The following is an 18101-nucleotide window of genomic DNA, read 5'->3' on the forward strand; positions in this document are numbered from 1 at the left end:
TTTACTGATGCTACTTTTTTTTTTCTATGATTTCAAGTTACTGTCTAGTGTTCTCTTCCATTTCAATCTGGATGATTCCTTTTAGTATTGCTTCTATATCTGCTAGTGATAAGCTCCCTTAACTGTTGCTTATTCTAGAATCTTTTATTTTCTTCATTTTTTGAAGGTTAGTTTTGCATATATAGCATTCTTGGTTGACAGGCTTTTTCTTTCAGCATTCTAAAAATATCATCCCAGCCCCTCCTGGCTTTTATGCTATCTGATAAAGAATCGACTTTTAATCTTACTGAGGATTTTTGGTAACTAATGATTTGCTTCTCTCTGCTGCCGTCAAGATTCCCCTTTTTGTCTCTGGTTTTTCACAATTTGATTATAATGCATCTCAAAATGGTGATTTCTTTTGAGTTTATTCTACTTGGATTCTTTGAGCTTCTTGATGTGTAAATTCATGTCATTCATCAAATTTGGGATGCCTGTCCGTGTGTGTGTGTTTATTGCTTACTTTAGAGATTCATATATGCATATTGAACTTAATACAATCTGTGATCATAGTATATACTCTCTTCCAAATTAGTTGCTGACCCTTGAATAACACAGGCTAGGGATGCCAGGCCTCTGCAGTCACAAATCTGTATATAACTTCAGTCAACCCTCCACATGTCTTCAGACTCAACCAGCTGTAGATCATAGTATTTAGTGAAAAAAATTCACATGTAAGTGGACTTGCTCAGTTCAAAGCCATGTTGTTCATTTCCAGTGTATATCTTCTAGTTTTGTTTTTACTTTAAAGAGCAAAAAACTTTAAAGGTATAGGTGATCCATGTTTGATTGAATTAGTGCATATGGGATTAGAGACATGGAAAACCTATTATGAAGTTACATGCACATTTTTGACTGTGCAAATGGTCAGTGTCCCTAACTCCCGCATTGTTCAAGGGTCAACAAAGTTTTTTTTTTTTTTTTTGGAAAAAAAAAAAATTGTCCTTTGTATCTAGTGACTCATTCTTTCTGCTCTTGTTATATTTGGAATTTTCTGTTAAAATTTTCCTTTAGCCTATAGTCCTTTCTTTAGCATTTATTGTAGTAAACATGTGCTAGAGTCTAATTTTTCCAGTTTTTCTCTTCACAATAACATCCTTCATTCCCCAACACTGAATTTCCTTCATTTTGTTTTTCCCTTTCCTTTCCTAAGACTGCACTTTCAATTCAGATATCTTTAAGTTTTCTGATTTTTCAGCCTGCTCAAATATGGTATTGAACAACTCTAGGAAACTTTAAAGATTTCAGTTAGTGTACTTTTTGGCTCCAAGATTTCTATTTGGTTATTTATAAATTCTATGTCTTTATTAATATTCCCTACTTGTTGAAATACCATTCTCCTTTTTCCCTTTTGGTTTCTTTTAGGTCTTTGACCACATGTAAACTTTGACCATTTGTAAGACAGTTGGTATAGGCTTTGTGTAGTAAATCCAGTGTTTTGACTTCCTTAGAGATGGAGAAGGAAATGGCAACCCACTCCAGTGTTCTTGCCTGGGGAATCCCAGGGACGGGGGAGCCTGGTGGGCTGTAGTCTATGGGTCGCACAGATTTGGACATGACTGAAGCGACTTAGCAGCAGCAGCAGCAAGGATAGTTTCTGTGAATTTCTACTTTTCTTTTGAATTAGCCATACTCTCTTTTTTATGTGCTTGCTTCATAATTTTTTATTGAAAGCTGGATATGGTGAATATTATTATTTGTAACTCTGGAATATAGTCCCATTTTCTGTAATTTCTTATTGCTGTTTGACACAGGATGTAGTTGTTTAGTGACTATGTGTGGTCACTGAAGTCTCCATTAAGTTAACTAGTCAACTAGTGTTTTGACAGACATTTTTTTTTAATGCCTGCAGGTAGAAAGAAAAATTTGCCTTATGTTTGCACCTGAATTCTTTGTTTGTGTGCCAAGGCATACTTTTAGCATTCACCCAGACATTTTATAATTCTGCCTTTTCTTGTACAGAGCTTGAATATCAGCCAGATGTGAAAGCTTAGTGCCTTCTTAGATCTCTTCTGAGGATGTCTGCTTTTGCAGCTAGTCTTCTGGTTTTCCAGTAAGGTAGAAGCATTGCAGAGCTTTTATTCCCTAAAACAGCTTACTTCATATCTCCCGCCCCACTAAGACTATAGGATGTCTCTTAATATAGACAACTGATATCCTTTGCTCCAGGCTTCATTTGCCTTTCAGTGCCTTGTACTTAGCTGTTTCTCTGTCTTGAAAGATTTCTTAGTTAGGTGAAAGACAAAGGTAAACCTTTTCCGATAGTCCTCTAGGGAGCCTTCAGAGAGGTCAAAGCAGGCATCCAGAGTTCTTTGAGAATGAAGTCTTCTCTGCTCCCTCTGGCACCAAGAACCTATATCAGAAATATAGCCTGCTATCTTCAGGACTACTGGGCTTCCCTGGTGGCTCAGGGAATCTGCCAGCAGTGCAGAAGACACTGGAGCCATGGTTTTGATCCCTGGGTCAGGAAGATCCCCTGGAGGAGGGAGGGCAAGGCAACCAACTCCAGCATTCTTATCTGGAAATCACATGGACAGAGAAGCCTGACAGGCTACAATCCATAGGGTAGCAAAGAATTGGACATGATTTGAGGTGACTGAGCACAGACACCATCATCAGGGCTATCACCAAGCCATTGGGGTTGGGGAGAGGAGAGATGAAGCAGAGATAAATTAAAATGCCCCAAAGCTTTCCTACCAAGTGTTCATTGCATTTTTTGATCAAGCATTTGCTTGGTTGCAGTAAACCTTTGACTGTTTCCCAGATTTCTGGTAATGTTTATTCTAACCAGTTTTCCTGATTTTGTTTGTTTTCCTGTGTTTCTGTAAAGAAATTGCCTTTAAAGTTTGCTACCCTACCATTTTCTTACCATTACCTACAAAGATTTTTATGGCCCATGTGAATGTGACATTTTTGATACACAGGCCTTCCCCATCCCCAAGAATCCTTAATCTATCAATATGAATGTCAGCAGGGACTTTACCTTAAAAATAATGTCATTAAATATTTTGAGGATATGAAAGTGTTCTTCAGAATTGTGCAGCATACTGTCACATTCTAGTAGCTTTGGGTATCAAAATCAGTTTTATATTATGGCAGACTTCTACATTAAATCTTGAAGGACAAATTTATAGTTGGACAGTGCTGTTACTACTATTAAGATCACTCTGAAACTTCAGTTACCAAATTGAGTTCCTAAATTTGTGGTACCCTGGGATATCAAGTGAATTCACAAGGTACCCTGGGATGCCAAGTGAATTTTCCTTCACTGCTATATTAATAAATACTATAGGAAAATCAATATGGAATAGAAAATAATGGTGGCACTTTTCAATCTAATTCCAAAGTTTGATAAATTGTACAGTGCCCAGTAGGTACACACATCTCATTAGGAAGTGATCATGGTTATTTAAGAATGAAATATGATTACTTTTCAGTATATTGTTTTGTTAATAGTTATTAATTTGTTTTAATATCCTATGAAACAGAACTGTTCGGTGTATCATTTAGACTACTAGCACAATGAAAAAGTTGAGATACTAGGCCACTGTGAAACCGAAAAGCTTGGAAGCCTCTGGCCCAAACTTTCTATTGTATTTTAAATGTTTAAAGTATTTATTGTTTAAAGCATTTATCTTATGAGGTATCACTTTGCACTGGTAAGAATGCCCATCATCAAAAAATCTGCAAACAGTAAATGCTGGAGAGAGTGTGGAGAAAGGGAACCCTCTACACTGTCTTGGGAATGTAAACTGGTATAGCCACTGTGGAGAACAGTATGGAGGTTCCTTAAAAAACTTAACAGTAGATACCATATGATCCAGCAGTCCCACTCCTGGGCATATATCTGGAAAAAAACCATAATTTGAAAAGATTTCATGCACCCCAGTGTTTATTGCAGCACAATTTACAATAACCAAGACATGGAAACAAGCTAAATATCCATCAACAGAGGAATGAATAAAGATGTGTTACATATAAACAAAAGAACAGACTTTTGGACTCTGGGAGAAGGTGAGGGTAGAATGATTTGAGAGAATAGCATTGAAACATGTATATTACCATATGTGAAACAGATCACCAGTTCAGGTTCAATGCATGAGACAGGGTGTTCAGGGCTGGTGCACTGGGATGACCCTGAGGGACAGGATGGGGAGGGAGGTGGGATGGCGGTTCAGGATGGGGAACACATGTACACCCATGGCTGATTCATGTCAAAGTATGGCAAAAACCATTACAATATCATAAAGTAATTAGCCTCCAATTAAGTAATTTAAGTTTGAAAAAAGTAAAAAAAAAAAAAAAGTGTTACATATAAACAATGGAATGTTAGTCAGCCATATAAAAGAACAAAATAATCGCATCTGCAGTGGCATGGACTGACCTAGAGAGTGTCATGTGCGTGCATGTGTGCTCAGTTATGTCCAGCAGCTGCAGCCCGCCAGGCTCCTCTGTCCATGGAATTTTCCAGGCAAGAATGCTGGAGTGGGCTGCCATTTCCCACTCCAGGGAATCTTCCAACCCAGGGATTGAACCTGCATCTCTAGGGTCTCCTGCATTCGCAGACAGATTCTTTACTACTGCGCCACCTGGGAAGGCCATAGACTATCATACTGAGTGAGAAAAGCAAATATATGACATTGCATATGTGGAAATGAACTTACCTATCAACCCAAAATAGAAATAGAGTTGCTGGTGTAGAAAACAAACTTACCAGGGAGTAAGGTGGGGCTAGGGATATTGGGAGATTGAGATTGACATATATACACTACTATATATAAAATAGGTAACTAATAAGGACCTATTGTATATAACACAGGGAACTCTACTCAATACTCTATAATAGCCTATATTGGAAAAGAATCTACAAAAGAGTGAATATTTGTATATGTACAATGATTGACTTTGCTGAACACCTGAAGCTAGCAGAACATTGTAAATCAACTATACGCCAATAAAAAATTTTATAAGTAAATATAAAGCATTTATCTTTCCAACCACATCCTCTATAACTCATATCACGCATCTTCTGTCACAATCTGATTTGTGCACGGTGCCTATTAAATGTCTTTGACATATATATATATATCTTCTTTTTTAAAAATCAAAACTGGAATATAGACCTGTGAAGAACAATGACTTTGTCATCTACCTACATGTACTCTTAATCCCCATCACAGAGTACTTTATACATTCAGTTCAGTTCAGTTCACTTGCTCAGTTGTGTCCGACTCTTTGCGACCCTGTGAATTGCAGCATGCCAGGCCTCCCTGTCCATCACCAACTCCCGGAGTTCACGCAAACTCATGTCCATCCAGTCGGTGATGCCATCCAGCCATGTCATCCTCTGTTGTCCCCTTCTCCTCCTGCCCCCAATCCCTCCCAAGATCATTCTTTTCCAGTGAGTCAACTGTTCTCATGAGGTGGTCAAAGTACTGGAGTTTTAGCTTTAGCATCATTCCTTCCAAAGAAACCCCAGAGCTGATCTCCCTCAGAATGGACTGGTTGGATCTCCTTGCAGTCCAAGGGACTCTCAAGAGTCTTCTCCAACACCACAGTTCAAAAGCATCAATTCTTCAGTGCTCAGCTTTCTTCACAGTCCAACTCTCACATCCATACATGACTACTGGAAAAACCATAGCCTTGACTAGACGGACCTTAGTTGGCAAAGTAATACATTCAGTAGATACTTGGTAAATATTATTTGATAATAAGGCAGGGACTGTACTTATCTAAGTTTCCCCACCTAATGGCTCAGGACTGAACATAATATTCAAATCTTAAGAAAGATTCACTGATTAAAATATAGTTGCTAAAGTCTTTTTAGAAAAGTAATAAAGCTACATTTTAGAAAATCAGTTGGTGTGACTGGAAATTATTTTCCTTTTCTAGTCTAGATGGCGCCTCTTCCTAACTCTTTAACCTTTTTTTAGGTCTCTCCATGTTCTTCATTCACTTACTTTACTTTTAGTGATGTAAATTGAGCCTAAAAGGAAGTATGTTAAGATATTTTGTTTGTTTTTTTTTAATTCCTTTAATTATCTACTGGACTTTAAATTTGGAATTAACTAGAAAGAGAAATAGTAGTGGTATTAATAAAGGATTAGACATGATAATGAATTAGTCTAGATAAGTAGTTGGAGTATTTTTTGCCCTGACTTTTTACTGCATGCTGTTATTTATGGTTTGTCTCATTTACACTTGTTTCTTTTGCAGTGCTATGCTTAATAGTACTGAACTTTACAAATTACTTGGATACAAAGTATGATTGAATTTTTTAGTCCAAAATTTCAAGACTAGTTTCAAGTTTTTATAAAAGATTTCCTCAGAATTTAAAAAAAGTTACTCAATTGTACCAAGTTGAAATATTGAATTAGTAAAATTGACATAAAATAATTTTTCCAGAAAGTAAGAGAAATTAAAAAATATTTACTTATTTTAATGAAATTCATAGCTATTGCTTATGAACATTTACTTCTTGGCTTTGCTTGTTTTTAAAATTTCATATTATGGGTTATAAAAGTAAAAAGTTTAATTTCAAGCTATTTCTTATATGGTTATATGCAGATACAATTGTGTTGCCTCATAAAAGAAAGAAACTTCTATATACTTAATAAAGATCTTAAATGTCTCCAGGTTTTTCCCTAAATGAAAACAGGTGTTGAACATTGTCATCTCCTAATACATTTAGATTACTAAAATATTTAATTATTTACCAGGATTTGAAGTAGTAACCAGATGTTTTCAGTTTTCCCAGGATGACTTTTACATCCAAACATTTACAGTGGAAGTGAACTAAGTTTACCACCTTAACAATAACAAAAAAAGCAAATAAAACACACAGACACAAGTTGTTTCTTTTGAAGCAGAATTGAAATGATATTCATTAAACTTAAGTGAGCCTTCATACTTTACAGTGAGATAAGATTTCCATAGCCAAACCAAAAATAAGTTTGAAGTTTTCCCTCATGCTTAGCCATCTTTATTAGGACGTATTTGAAGTAATACACAAAATTTTCTGGTTTTAAATATAATTTTACAATTTTTAGTAAATATACCTGAGCTGCCATTATCAATATCCAGTCTATAGAACAGTTTTATTACATATATTTGAAGTGTATAATTTGAGAAGTTTTGTTATATATTTAAAGTTATGAAACCATTACCACAATTAAGATAATTATATACATCATCTCCAAAAGTATCCTCATGTGCCTCTGTGAAACCCCTCCTTCTTGCTCTTTTCATGCTTTCTTTCCCCATACCTGTCCCCAGGCAAATCACTGGCCTGTTTCTGTCACTAGATATTAGTTTGCATTTTGTAGAATTCTATATTAATTGAATCATACAGTGTATACTTTTGGGGGGGAAATCTGGCCATTTTCACTCTGAATAATTCAGAAGAATTGCATATATCAGTAGTTCCTTTCTGTTTATTGTTGGTAGTATTTAACTGTGTGACTATACCATAACTTTTTTATCCATTCACCTGTAGTTGATATTGGGGTTGTTTCCATTTTGCACTTTTTTCAAATATAACTGCTAATAACATCCTTGTATAATTTTTGTGTAAACATGCATTTCACTTCACTTGGATAATACCTAGGAATGGTGTAGCTGGATCACATGGTCGTCTTCTGATAATGGGTTCTTTATCCACTTTTATATTTGAAAAAGCTTCATTTTTGAAAGATACTTTCAGTAAATTTAGAATTCTAGGTTCATGGTTTGTTTCCTCGGTACTATTGCTTCTCTGTCTTGCTCTCATTGTTTCTAATGAGACATCTGCTGCTCTCCTGATCTTTGTATGTACATGTCTTTTTTCTCTGGTGGCTTTTAAAACTTTCTTTTTATCATTTGTTTTGAGAAATTTAATTATGTTATGCTTTGGTGTAATTTACTTATTTTTCTTTTGCTTACTTCTTTTGAACTTCTTGGAAAGTTTCAAGCACATAGTTTTAACCATATTTGGAAAATTTTTAGTCATTATTTTTTCAAATGTATTTTCTGTTCTCTATCCTCTCTACTTTTCATGAAGGTCTTTAAGTACTCATGTATTAGGACACTAGAAGTTAAACTCAGAGCTCACATATGTGTTGTTTTGGGAGTTTTAATTTGTTTTTTTGTCCTGCGAGTCTTTCCTTTCTATCTTCTATTTTTGATCATTTATATTGCTCTAGCTTCAAGTGCACTAGCCTTTTCTTTTGTGATGTGAATGTGCCACCAATCCCATCCAGTTGTTTTTTTCTTAATCTCAGACAATGTAGTTTTCATCTCTAGAATTTTTTATTTCTTTGATGTCTCTCTTCAACATTTTAAACAGAATATATTTATAGATAATGTCTGCTAATCATAATATTTATATCATTTTTATTTTTTAAATGAGTCCTACTTTTCTGTTTATTTGCTTTCATGGTATGATAGGCAGAATATTAAGAATGACTTCCAGAATCTCTCCCATGTGAATATGATGGGGCATCACTTCTGTGATATGGCAAAGGAGAGTTTTACATATGTGATTAAGGTTACTACTCATTTGAGTTAATGTAAAGGACAGTTATCTGGATCAGCTTAATACAGTCACATGAGCCCCCCCAAAAAGCAGAAGAATTTCCATGGCCAATTATTATTATTAAAGCTGCTCAATAAGATAGTGTGTTGGGGTTTGAGAACCAGGCTGGAGGCCGTCGATCTTCTCCAATATTGCGGGGAGTTGATGAGGAAGCAGTTCGCCAGTGCCCTAGATTGCTGAGCTCTCGCAGATTGCGTCCCCCCTCGAGCGCTAGCAGGGTCATGCTGGCTTCGCGGATGGCTCGCGCCTCTTTGGGGGCCCTGCGCATCGCCGCGTGGGCAGCGGGAGCGCGGCCCGGAAAGGGGTGCACCCGCGGGGCTCTGCTGCCGCCCGCGTCCGGCTGCCTGGGTTTCCTGGCTGAGCGCTGGTGGCTGCTCCCGGCTGCGCTTGGCTTGCGGCTGCCTGGGGCTAGCCCGCGAGCCCACTGCTCAGGCACGGAGAAGGCAACCCCCCGGCCCACGACCGGAGAGGAGGCTGCTGTTGAGGCCCGACGTGGCCAGTGGGGCCCGACGAGCGCCTCCAACCTGTATGAAAACCCATGGACAATCCCAAATATGTTGTCAATGACGAGGATTGGCTTGGCCCCAGTTTTGGGCTATTTGATTATTGAAGAAGATTTTAATATTGCATTAGGAGTTTTTGCTTTAGCTGGGCTGATTTGTTGGATGGATTTATTGCTCGAAACTGGGCCAGTCAGAAATCAGCTTTGGGAAGTGCTCTTGATCCACAGAAGTAAAACTCTCACTGTTTGCAGACGATATGATCCTCTACATAGAAAATCCTAAAGACTCCACCAGAAAATTACTAGAGCTCATCAATGAATATAGTAAAGTTGCAGGATATAAAATCAACACACAGAAATCCCTTGCGTTCCTATACACTAATAACGAGAAAGTAGAAAAAGAAATTAAGGAAACAATTCCATTCACCATTGCAATGAAAAGAATAAAATACTTAGGACTTTACCTACCTAAAGAAACTAAAGGCCTATATATCAAAAACTATAAAACACTGATGAAAGAAATCAAAGAGGACACTAATAGATGGAAAAATTACCATGTTCATGGATTGGAAGAATCAATATAGTGAAAATGAGTATACTACCCAAAGCAATCTACAGATTCAATGCAATCCCTATCAAGCTCCCCGCTGTATTTTTCACAGAACTAGAACAAATAATTTCACAGTTTGTATGGAAATACAAAAAACTTCGAATAGCCAAAGCAATCTTGAGAAAGAAGAATGGAACTGGAGGAATCAACCTGCCTGACTTCAGGCTCTACTACAAAGCCACAGTCATCAAGACAGTATGGTACTGGCACAAAGACAGACATATAGATCACTGGAACAAAATAGAAAGCCCAGAGATAAATCCACACACCTATGGACCCCTTATCTTTGACAAAGGAGGCAAGAATATACAATGGATTAAAGACAATCTCTTTTAACAGGTGGTGCTGGGAAAACTGGTCAACCACTTGTAAAAGAATGAAACAAGATCACTTTCTAACACCACACAAAAAAAACTCAAAATGGATTAAAGATCTAAACGTAAGACCAGAAACTATAAAACTCCTAGAGGAGAACATAGGCAAAACGCTCTCGGACATAAATCACAGCAGGATCCTCTATGATCCACCTCCCAGAATACTGGAAATAAAAGCAAAAATAAACAAATGGCATCTAAATAAAATTAAAAGCTTCTGCACAACAAAGGAAACTATAAGTAAGGTGAAAAGACAGCCTTCTGAATGGGAGAAAACAATAGCAAATGAAGCAACTGACAAACAACTAATCTCAAAAATATACAAGCAACTTATGCAGCTCAACTCCAGAAAAATAAACGACCCAATCAAAAAATGGGCCAAAGAACTAAATAGACATTTCTCCAAAGAAGACATACAGATGGCTAACAAACACATGAAAAGATGCTCAACATCACTCATTATCAGAGAAATGCAAATCAAGACCACAATGAGGTACCACTTCACACTAGTCAGAATGGCTGCAATCCAAAAGTCTACAAGCAATAAATGCTGGAGAGGGTGTGGAGAAAAGGGAACCCTCTTACACTGTTGGTGGGAATGCAAACTAGTACAGCCACTATGGAGAACAGTGTGGAGATTCCTTAAAAAATTGCAAATAGAGCTGCTTTATGACCCAGCAATCCCACTGCTGGGCATATACACCGAGGAAACCAGAATTGAAAGAGACACGTGTACCCCAGTGTTCATCGGAGCACTGTTTATAATAGCCAGGACATGGAAACAACCTAGATGTCCATCAGCAGATGAATGGATAAGAAAGCTGTGGTACATATACACAATGGAGTATTACTCAGCCATTAAAAAGAATACATTTGAATCAGTTCTAATGAGATGGATGAAACTGGAGCTGATTATACAGAGTGAAGTAAGCCAGAAAGAAAAATACCAATACAGTATACTGATACATATATACGGAATTTAGAAAGATGGTAATGATGACCCTGTATGCGAGACAGCGAAAGAGACACAGATGTATAGAATGGACTTTTGGACTCTGAGGGAGAGGGAGAGGGTGGGATGATTTGGGCGAATGGCATTGAAACATGTATACTATCATGTAAGAAATGAAGTGCCAGTCTATGTTTGATACAGGATGCAGGATGCTTGGGGCTGGTGCATGGGGATGATCCAGAGAGATGATATGGGGTGGGAGGTGGGAGGGGGTTTCAGGATTGGGAGCTTGTATACACCTGTGGTGGATTCAAGTCATTGTATGGCAAAACCAATACAGTATTGTAAACTAACATAAAGTAAAAATAAGAAAGAATAAAAAAAAAGCTGCTCAGTTGTGTCTGATTCTTTGTGACCCCATGGACTGTATAGTCCATGGAATTCTCCAGGCCAGAATACTGGAGTAGGTAGCCTTTCCCTTCTCCAGGGGATCTTCCAAATGCAGGGATTGAACCCAGGTCTCCCACATTGTGGGCAGATTCTTTACCAGCTGAGCTACAAGGGAAGCCCATGAATACTGGAGTGGGTAGTATATCCCTTCTCCAGTGGACCTTCCCCACCCAGGAATTGAACCAGAGTCTCTTGCATTGCAGGAGGATTCTTTACCAACTGAGCTATGAGGGAAGCCCTCCCTGGCCATTGGAAGGAGGGAAAATCAGAGAGATATGAATCATAAAAAGGATTTTATGTGCCCATGCTGACTTAGAGATGGGGTGGGGTCACATGACAAGGGATGCAGGTCATCTCTAGAACTTGAAAATAGACCCTGGCTGTCAGTAGCAAGGAAGTAGGATCCCTATTATTATGGCTTCAGGAAACTAAATTCTACCAATAACCTAAATGAGTTTAGAAGCAGGCTCTTCAGAGCTTCCAGGTTACGAGCCCAGCCTGGCAGACACAATGATTTCAGCCTTATGAAATCTTTAGCAAAGAATGCAGACCCTCCCACTCAAACTCAGGCCTGTAGAACTATTGGGTAATAAATGGATGTTGTTTTAAGGTATTATGTTTGTGATAATTGGTAATACAACAATAGAAAACAAATATACCTGGTAACCTCTGAATGAATGCCAGACATTTTGAATTTTAGCTTGTTAGGTGCTGGGTATTTTTGTATTCCTACAAATATTACATATATTTTTGAGCTTTATTCCAGGTCACAATTAAATTACTTGGAAACAGTTTGATCTTTTGGGTAATGCTTTTTTTAATCATTATTTTTTTGAATTATTCCTGGTAGTGCTGGGTCTTCATTGCTGCACACAGGCCTTCTCTAGTCATGGCGAGCGGGAGCTACTCTTTGTTGTGGTGCCTAGGCTTCTGTTTATGTGGCTTCGCTTGTTACAGAGCACAGGTTCTAGAGCCCACGGACTTCAGTAGTTGTGGCTCGAGGACTTAGTTACCCTGCGGCATGCAGAATCTTCCCAGGCCAGTGATGAAACTCCTGTCCCCTGCTTTGGCAGCTGGACTCTTAACGACTGGACCACCAGGGAAGTCCCTGGGTAATTTGGGACCACAGCGTTGTCTAGTCTAAGGGTAATTATTCTCTGTTCCTGAATCAAGACTGAACACTTAGTCTGAGGAACCTTCTGTACATCTCAGGAATTCTGTCTCTGGATAGCTGTATTTTTTCCTTTATGCTGGCTATGAAGTCTAGCCCTCTCAGTGCAGTCTCAATACTCGTTTCTGTCTCCTTAATTCAGGTAGTCCATTTTGGCTACACCTGAGTTCCTCCTTTCTGTACTGATGTTCATTAGCCTTTAACACTTTTTTTTTGTACTCTTTTTTTTTTTTTTTTTTTTTAGTTGTTTGAGTTGAGAGTAAATACAGACTTTCTTTACTTTGCTGAAAGTCCTTTGGTTACTTTTAAATAATTAAAAACTTTAAATAAAATTAAGTTTTAATTATTTAAGTTTAATGGGACAGCTTTTCCCGGGAAATACTCTTCCTAAAGTGCTTACTAGATGCGGTATCTAAAATTTTAATACTGAAGAACCATTTAAAAATTTTAGTACACTAACTCTAGCCCAAATGATGACAAAGCCATATCTCCAGATGGCTAAGCTCAGAGGTCCTCAGTTTCATTTGAACACCTTTCATATGTATTTGCCTAAGGAAACTACAATTATTTTATGCTTGGATAATTATAGCCCATTATTATTTGACTAAACTGTTAAAGTGAAAAGATAATGTTATTTTACATCTCAAATAGAACAGAAATCCATCTATTCAACCTCCTGAAAAAAAACCTATAGTCATTTTCTATATTAACTGTGCAACTATTGAAAACAACTGTTATTCACATAATCAGATTTCCTTGTTTCTAATTTCTGTATGTCTGTTTTAATAGGCATATTATTTAGCTTTATATTTGCCCTCCCACTTGTTTTATCCACATAATTCTGTAATTCTTCCATGTAATTACAGAAGTGACTAATCATATACACTAGAAGATGATGTTAGTTTTGTTCTGTGCCCCGTAGACAGCTTTTGGGAAGCACTTCGTTTTATAAATTTTTTTATAGTTGTCTTAAGTGAGAGTTTTTAATAAGTTTTCTAAATAAAGCAAGAAAGGGGATAGTTACCTCAAAGGATCTCTGGGAGAAGAGATTTTGTTATTTTAGCAAACATTTCCCTCCCTATTTCTTAATAGTTAACAAAGACATAATTCTGTGTGTGGAGAATTGATGTTTTCTTACTTGATACTTACATATGCTGTAGGTACTTTGGAAGTTCGTCTTATGGGCTGCCAAGATATCCTGGAGAACGTCCCCGGACGGTCGAAAGCAGCATCCGTTGCACTACCTGGTTGGAGTCCAAGTGAGACCAGATCATCCTTCATGAGCAGAACGAGTAAAAGTAAAAGCGGAAGTAGTCGAAATCTCCTAAAAACTGATGACTTATCCAGTTCAGTAATCAGATTTTTTTCTTTAAACAATCAAATAACAAATTAAAGTCCAATACTGAGGGCTGAGAGGTGGGGACAGAAGAGTGAGAAGAGTGAAAGTTGGACAGCAAACTTTAAAGTTAAGATTTCCATAATTTAAAAGATCAGAAACTGTAATGACAGGAGAACTTAAAAGGCTACAAAATTTACCATACTGAAAATGTTGGGAAACTGAATGACATAGAGCATTAATTTCTTTGGAATAATGAAATACTGAACACCACTCTTTATGACAAACTCTTTGTGTCACATCTTAATTCTTTAAATGGAATAGTGACACGTCTAAAGTAATGAAGAAATTTTGATAAATAACCATGTTAAATTAGGATTATAGCCTAGTGTCTGAGAAGTAAACTGAAATGGGGGAGTGGGCAAAGGTGGTAAGAATAAAATACAAGAGGTTTATGAAGTACTTTGGAGATACTCTAAAGTAGTCATAAACTATGATATAAATATATAACTGGTGGGAAAGGCATGTAACAATTCAGCCTAGTACAGTATATCTGCTTTCCTGTATATGGAGAGAGACTTTAGGAAAAATGTAAAAATAAAAATCGTTTAGGGTAACAACCTTAATAAATAGCAAATGTAGAGGGAGAAAAACTGGGTGATTGATAATGATATATAAAAATACACCCACACATACATGTGGCAAACGACTACTGGCCACCTGTCAGTCCTTTCAGTAATTTTCTGATGTAAACGAAATAGCAATTATTATTTATATTTTTATAAAACACAAAAGACAACTTGGACGGGTCTAGTAGGTGTGTGTATGTGTGTTTATATACAGCTAGCTGTTTAAGATTTAAAAACTTCAGTAGTGAGTAAGAAGAACTTATTTTCAAAGTATCATAAGACTTTTGTTGACATTAAACAGTGTTATTTCTATTTTAAAGGTTTTAAAATTCTTAATCAAATTTTAAATTGGAATTACAGATGATGTCTGTGCCGTTTTGAAGCTGGACAATACTGTGGTTGGTCAGACTAGCTGGAAACCCATTTCCAATCAGTCGTGGGACCAGAAGTTTACACTGGAACTAGACAGGGTAAGATGAGAAACTTTTTACCTGAATTTTCATTATATTTATAATTCATTTTTCATGCATATTTTATGTTTTAGAAGAGTTTGATAAATTTTATTCTTAACAGAATCCAAGAAGAACCTAGGTATTTTTGACATTTCTCATCTGATGAGGTATATATAAATCTACCTTATCAGATTGCTGCAGGAGCTTTCATTTGTGCAGTGATTTGAAAATATATACTTTGTACTAACCTGAAAGATCAACAACCAGGTGAGATCTAATATTAAACAATTTTTTGAATTTTAATAATGTGCTCTCTAACCACTAAGGAGAATTTTCTGACTCACCACTTGTGGGTTATATTATCAAAGCTGGATTTGAAGTGAACTGTTGTGCTCAGACAGACATTCCTCTATGTATCTCAGTGGATTTCATAGATACTGTGAGTGGCTAGAATGTAATCTGTAGCTGCAGAACCCAGCAGAAGTAAACTTGGACCAGAGTAGAGTTAAATCCATGGTGATAATTTTACTTACATTTTGATTTATCCATTGGTGTGTGGGAAGAAAATATTAAAATTTAATCATAATTTTATCCAAACGATAAGAAAGATGTTTTTATCATTTAGTATTCAGGTTAATGGTACATACGTCTTTAAAAAAGTACATGCATTAGTGAAAGCAGATTTATAGTGCTTAAGGATGATATGAGGTGGCACTTACTGCTCTGGCCTCTACTTTTTAAATATTTTTTCCAGTTTATTTCTTTTCTATCTCAGAGGCAGCATCTTAATCAGGCCCGCACCATTGCTTTTCTTGGTTCAAATACTATGTCACCCACTTTTTAAATGTATTTGGACAAAATGCTTAACTTTTTGTATATATCAGTTTCCTTGTCTTTAATACTATTCACCTCACTGAAGGGCTTTCCTGGTGGCTCAGCAGTCAGAGAATCTGCCTGCAGTGCAGGAGACACAGGTTTGATCTCTGGGTCGGGGAGATTCCCCTGGACAGGGAAATGGTAACCCACTCCAGTATTTTTGCCTGAGAAAGCCCATGGACAGAGAAGCCTGGCAGGCTACAGTCCATGGGGTTGCAAGGGTGAGATGTGACTTAGTGAGTAAACTACCACCACTAAAGAGCTTTTGATAGGAAAATTGACATCTAGTTTGGATGATCAGATATAAATAATACAAATATCATTGTTGTTCAGTCGCTAGATAGTGTCCGACTCTGCAATCCCATGGGCTGCAGCATGCTGGGTTTCTCTGTCCTGTCTCCTGGAGTTTGTTCAGACTTACATCCATTGAGTCAGTGATGTCATCCAACCATCTCATCCTGTTACTCCTTTCTCCTCTTTCCCTCAGTCTTTCCCAGCATCAGGGTCTTTTCTGATGCTCTGGACAGAGTCAGCTCTTTGCATCAGGTGGCCAAAGGGTTAGAGCTTCAGCTACAGCATCAGTCCTTCCAGTGAATATTCAGGACTGATTTCCTTTAGGATTGAGTGGTTTGATCTCCTTGCAGTCCAAGGGACTCTCAAGAGTCTTCTCTAGCATCACAGTTAAATGCATCAGTTTTTTGGCACTCAGCCTTCTTTATGGTCCAACTCTCACATCTGCATGACTATTGGAAAAACCATATCCTTGACTATATGGAGCTTTGTTGGCAAAGTGGTATCTTTTCTTTTTAATACGCTGTCTGTTTGTCATAGCTTTTCTTCCAAGGAGCAAATGTCTTTTAATTTCATGGCTTTTAGTCACCATCTGCAGTGATTTTGGAGCTCAAGAAAATAAAGTCTGTCACTATTTCCATCGTTTCCCCATCTGTTTGCCATAAGTGATGGGATCAGAGGCCATGATCTTCATTTTTTAAATGTTGAGTTTTAAGCCAGCATTTTCACTCTCCTTTTTCACCTTTATCAAGAGGCTGTTTAGTTCCTCTTCGCTTTTTGCCATTAAGGTGGTGTCATCTGCATATCTGAGATTGTTGGTGTGTCTCCTGGCAATCTTGATTCCAGCTTGTGATTCATCTAGCCCAGGATTTCACATGATGTTCCTTGTATGTAAGTTAAATAAGCAGGGGCTTCCCTGGTGGCTCAGACTGTAAAGAATCAACCTGCAGTGAGGGAGACCTGGGTTCAGTCCCTGGATTGGGAAGATCCCCTGGAGGAGGGCACGGCAACCCACTCCAGTATTTTTTGGGGCTTCCCTGGTAGCTCAGTTGGTAAAGAATCTGCCTGAAGTGTAGGAGACCTGGGTTCGATCCCTGGGTCAAGAAGATCTTCTGGAGAAGGAAATAGCAAACCACTCCAGTATTCTTGCCCATGAACCAAGGAACCTGGCAGGGTGACAGTATACAACTTTGATGTACTCCTTTCCCAATATAAATATAGAAGCTAATAAAAAACTTACTAGCCCATAATGGGAAAAAGTTTATAAAGGAAGGAAAAAAAAGCTCTAACAATCAAATCTTAAGCAGTATCCCTAGCATAGGAAAAGCAGGAAGATTTGCCAAGGAGAAGTAGAAAACTCTGGGTAGAATCAGATCATAACCTTATGAAAGCTTATCCAGTATCTAGTGAAGAGTTGCTAGGTTGGTGAGATGATGAAATTCCTGTTACAAATGAAACACTTCAAAGAAAATGGGATTTAAAATCAATTTAAGATTTGGTAACTGACTTTCAAGTGAAAAGAAGGGGCTTTCCTTGTGACTCAGTGGTAAAGAATCCACCTGCCAATGCAGGAGACATAGGTTCAATCCCTGATCCGGGAAGATCCCACATGCCTCAGAGCAACTAAGCCTATTCAGCCTGTGCTCTGGGAGCCACAACTACTGAGCCCATGTGTTACAACTACTAGAAAGCCCATGTGCCCTAGAGCCCATGCCTGCAACAAGAAGCCACAACAGTGAGAATCCAATGCACTGCAATTGGAGAGTAGCCCCCGCTTGCTGCAACTATTAGGTTGGTACAAAAGTAATTGCAGTTTCAGACCATGAATTTTAAATCACTATGATTAG

The 18101-nt window shown here is 37.7% G+C and overlaps 1 protein-coding gene and 1 pseudogene across 2 annotated transcripts in view; both read left to right on the forward strand.

Annotated features, from left to right (window-relative positions):
• PKN2 (protein kinase N2) overlaps positions 1-18101 on the forward strand; it is a 141874-nt gene that overhangs the window by 84185 nt on the left and 39588 nt on the right. For both annotated transcript variants that reach the window (XM_012175410.4, XM_042250738.1), the window contains exons 7-8: positions 13831-14016; positions 14996-15105. In XM_012175410.4, the coding sequence (XP_012030800.1) occupies positions 13831-14016; positions 14996-15105 (296 nt within the window). The remainder of the gene's footprint in view (positions 1-13830; positions 14017-14995; positions 15106-18101) is intronic.
• Positions 8718-9777, forward strand: LOC114115609 (cardiolipin synthase (CMP-forming)-like; annotated as a pseudogene).

This window comes from Ovis aries, chromosome 1 (assembly GCF_016772045.2).
Source record: "Ovis aries strain OAR_USU_Benz2616 breed Rambouillet chromosome 1, ARS-UI_Ramb_v3.0, whole genome shotgun sequence".
NCBI lineage: Eukaryota > Metazoa > Chordata > Mammalia > Artiodactyla > Bovidae > Ovis > Ovis aries.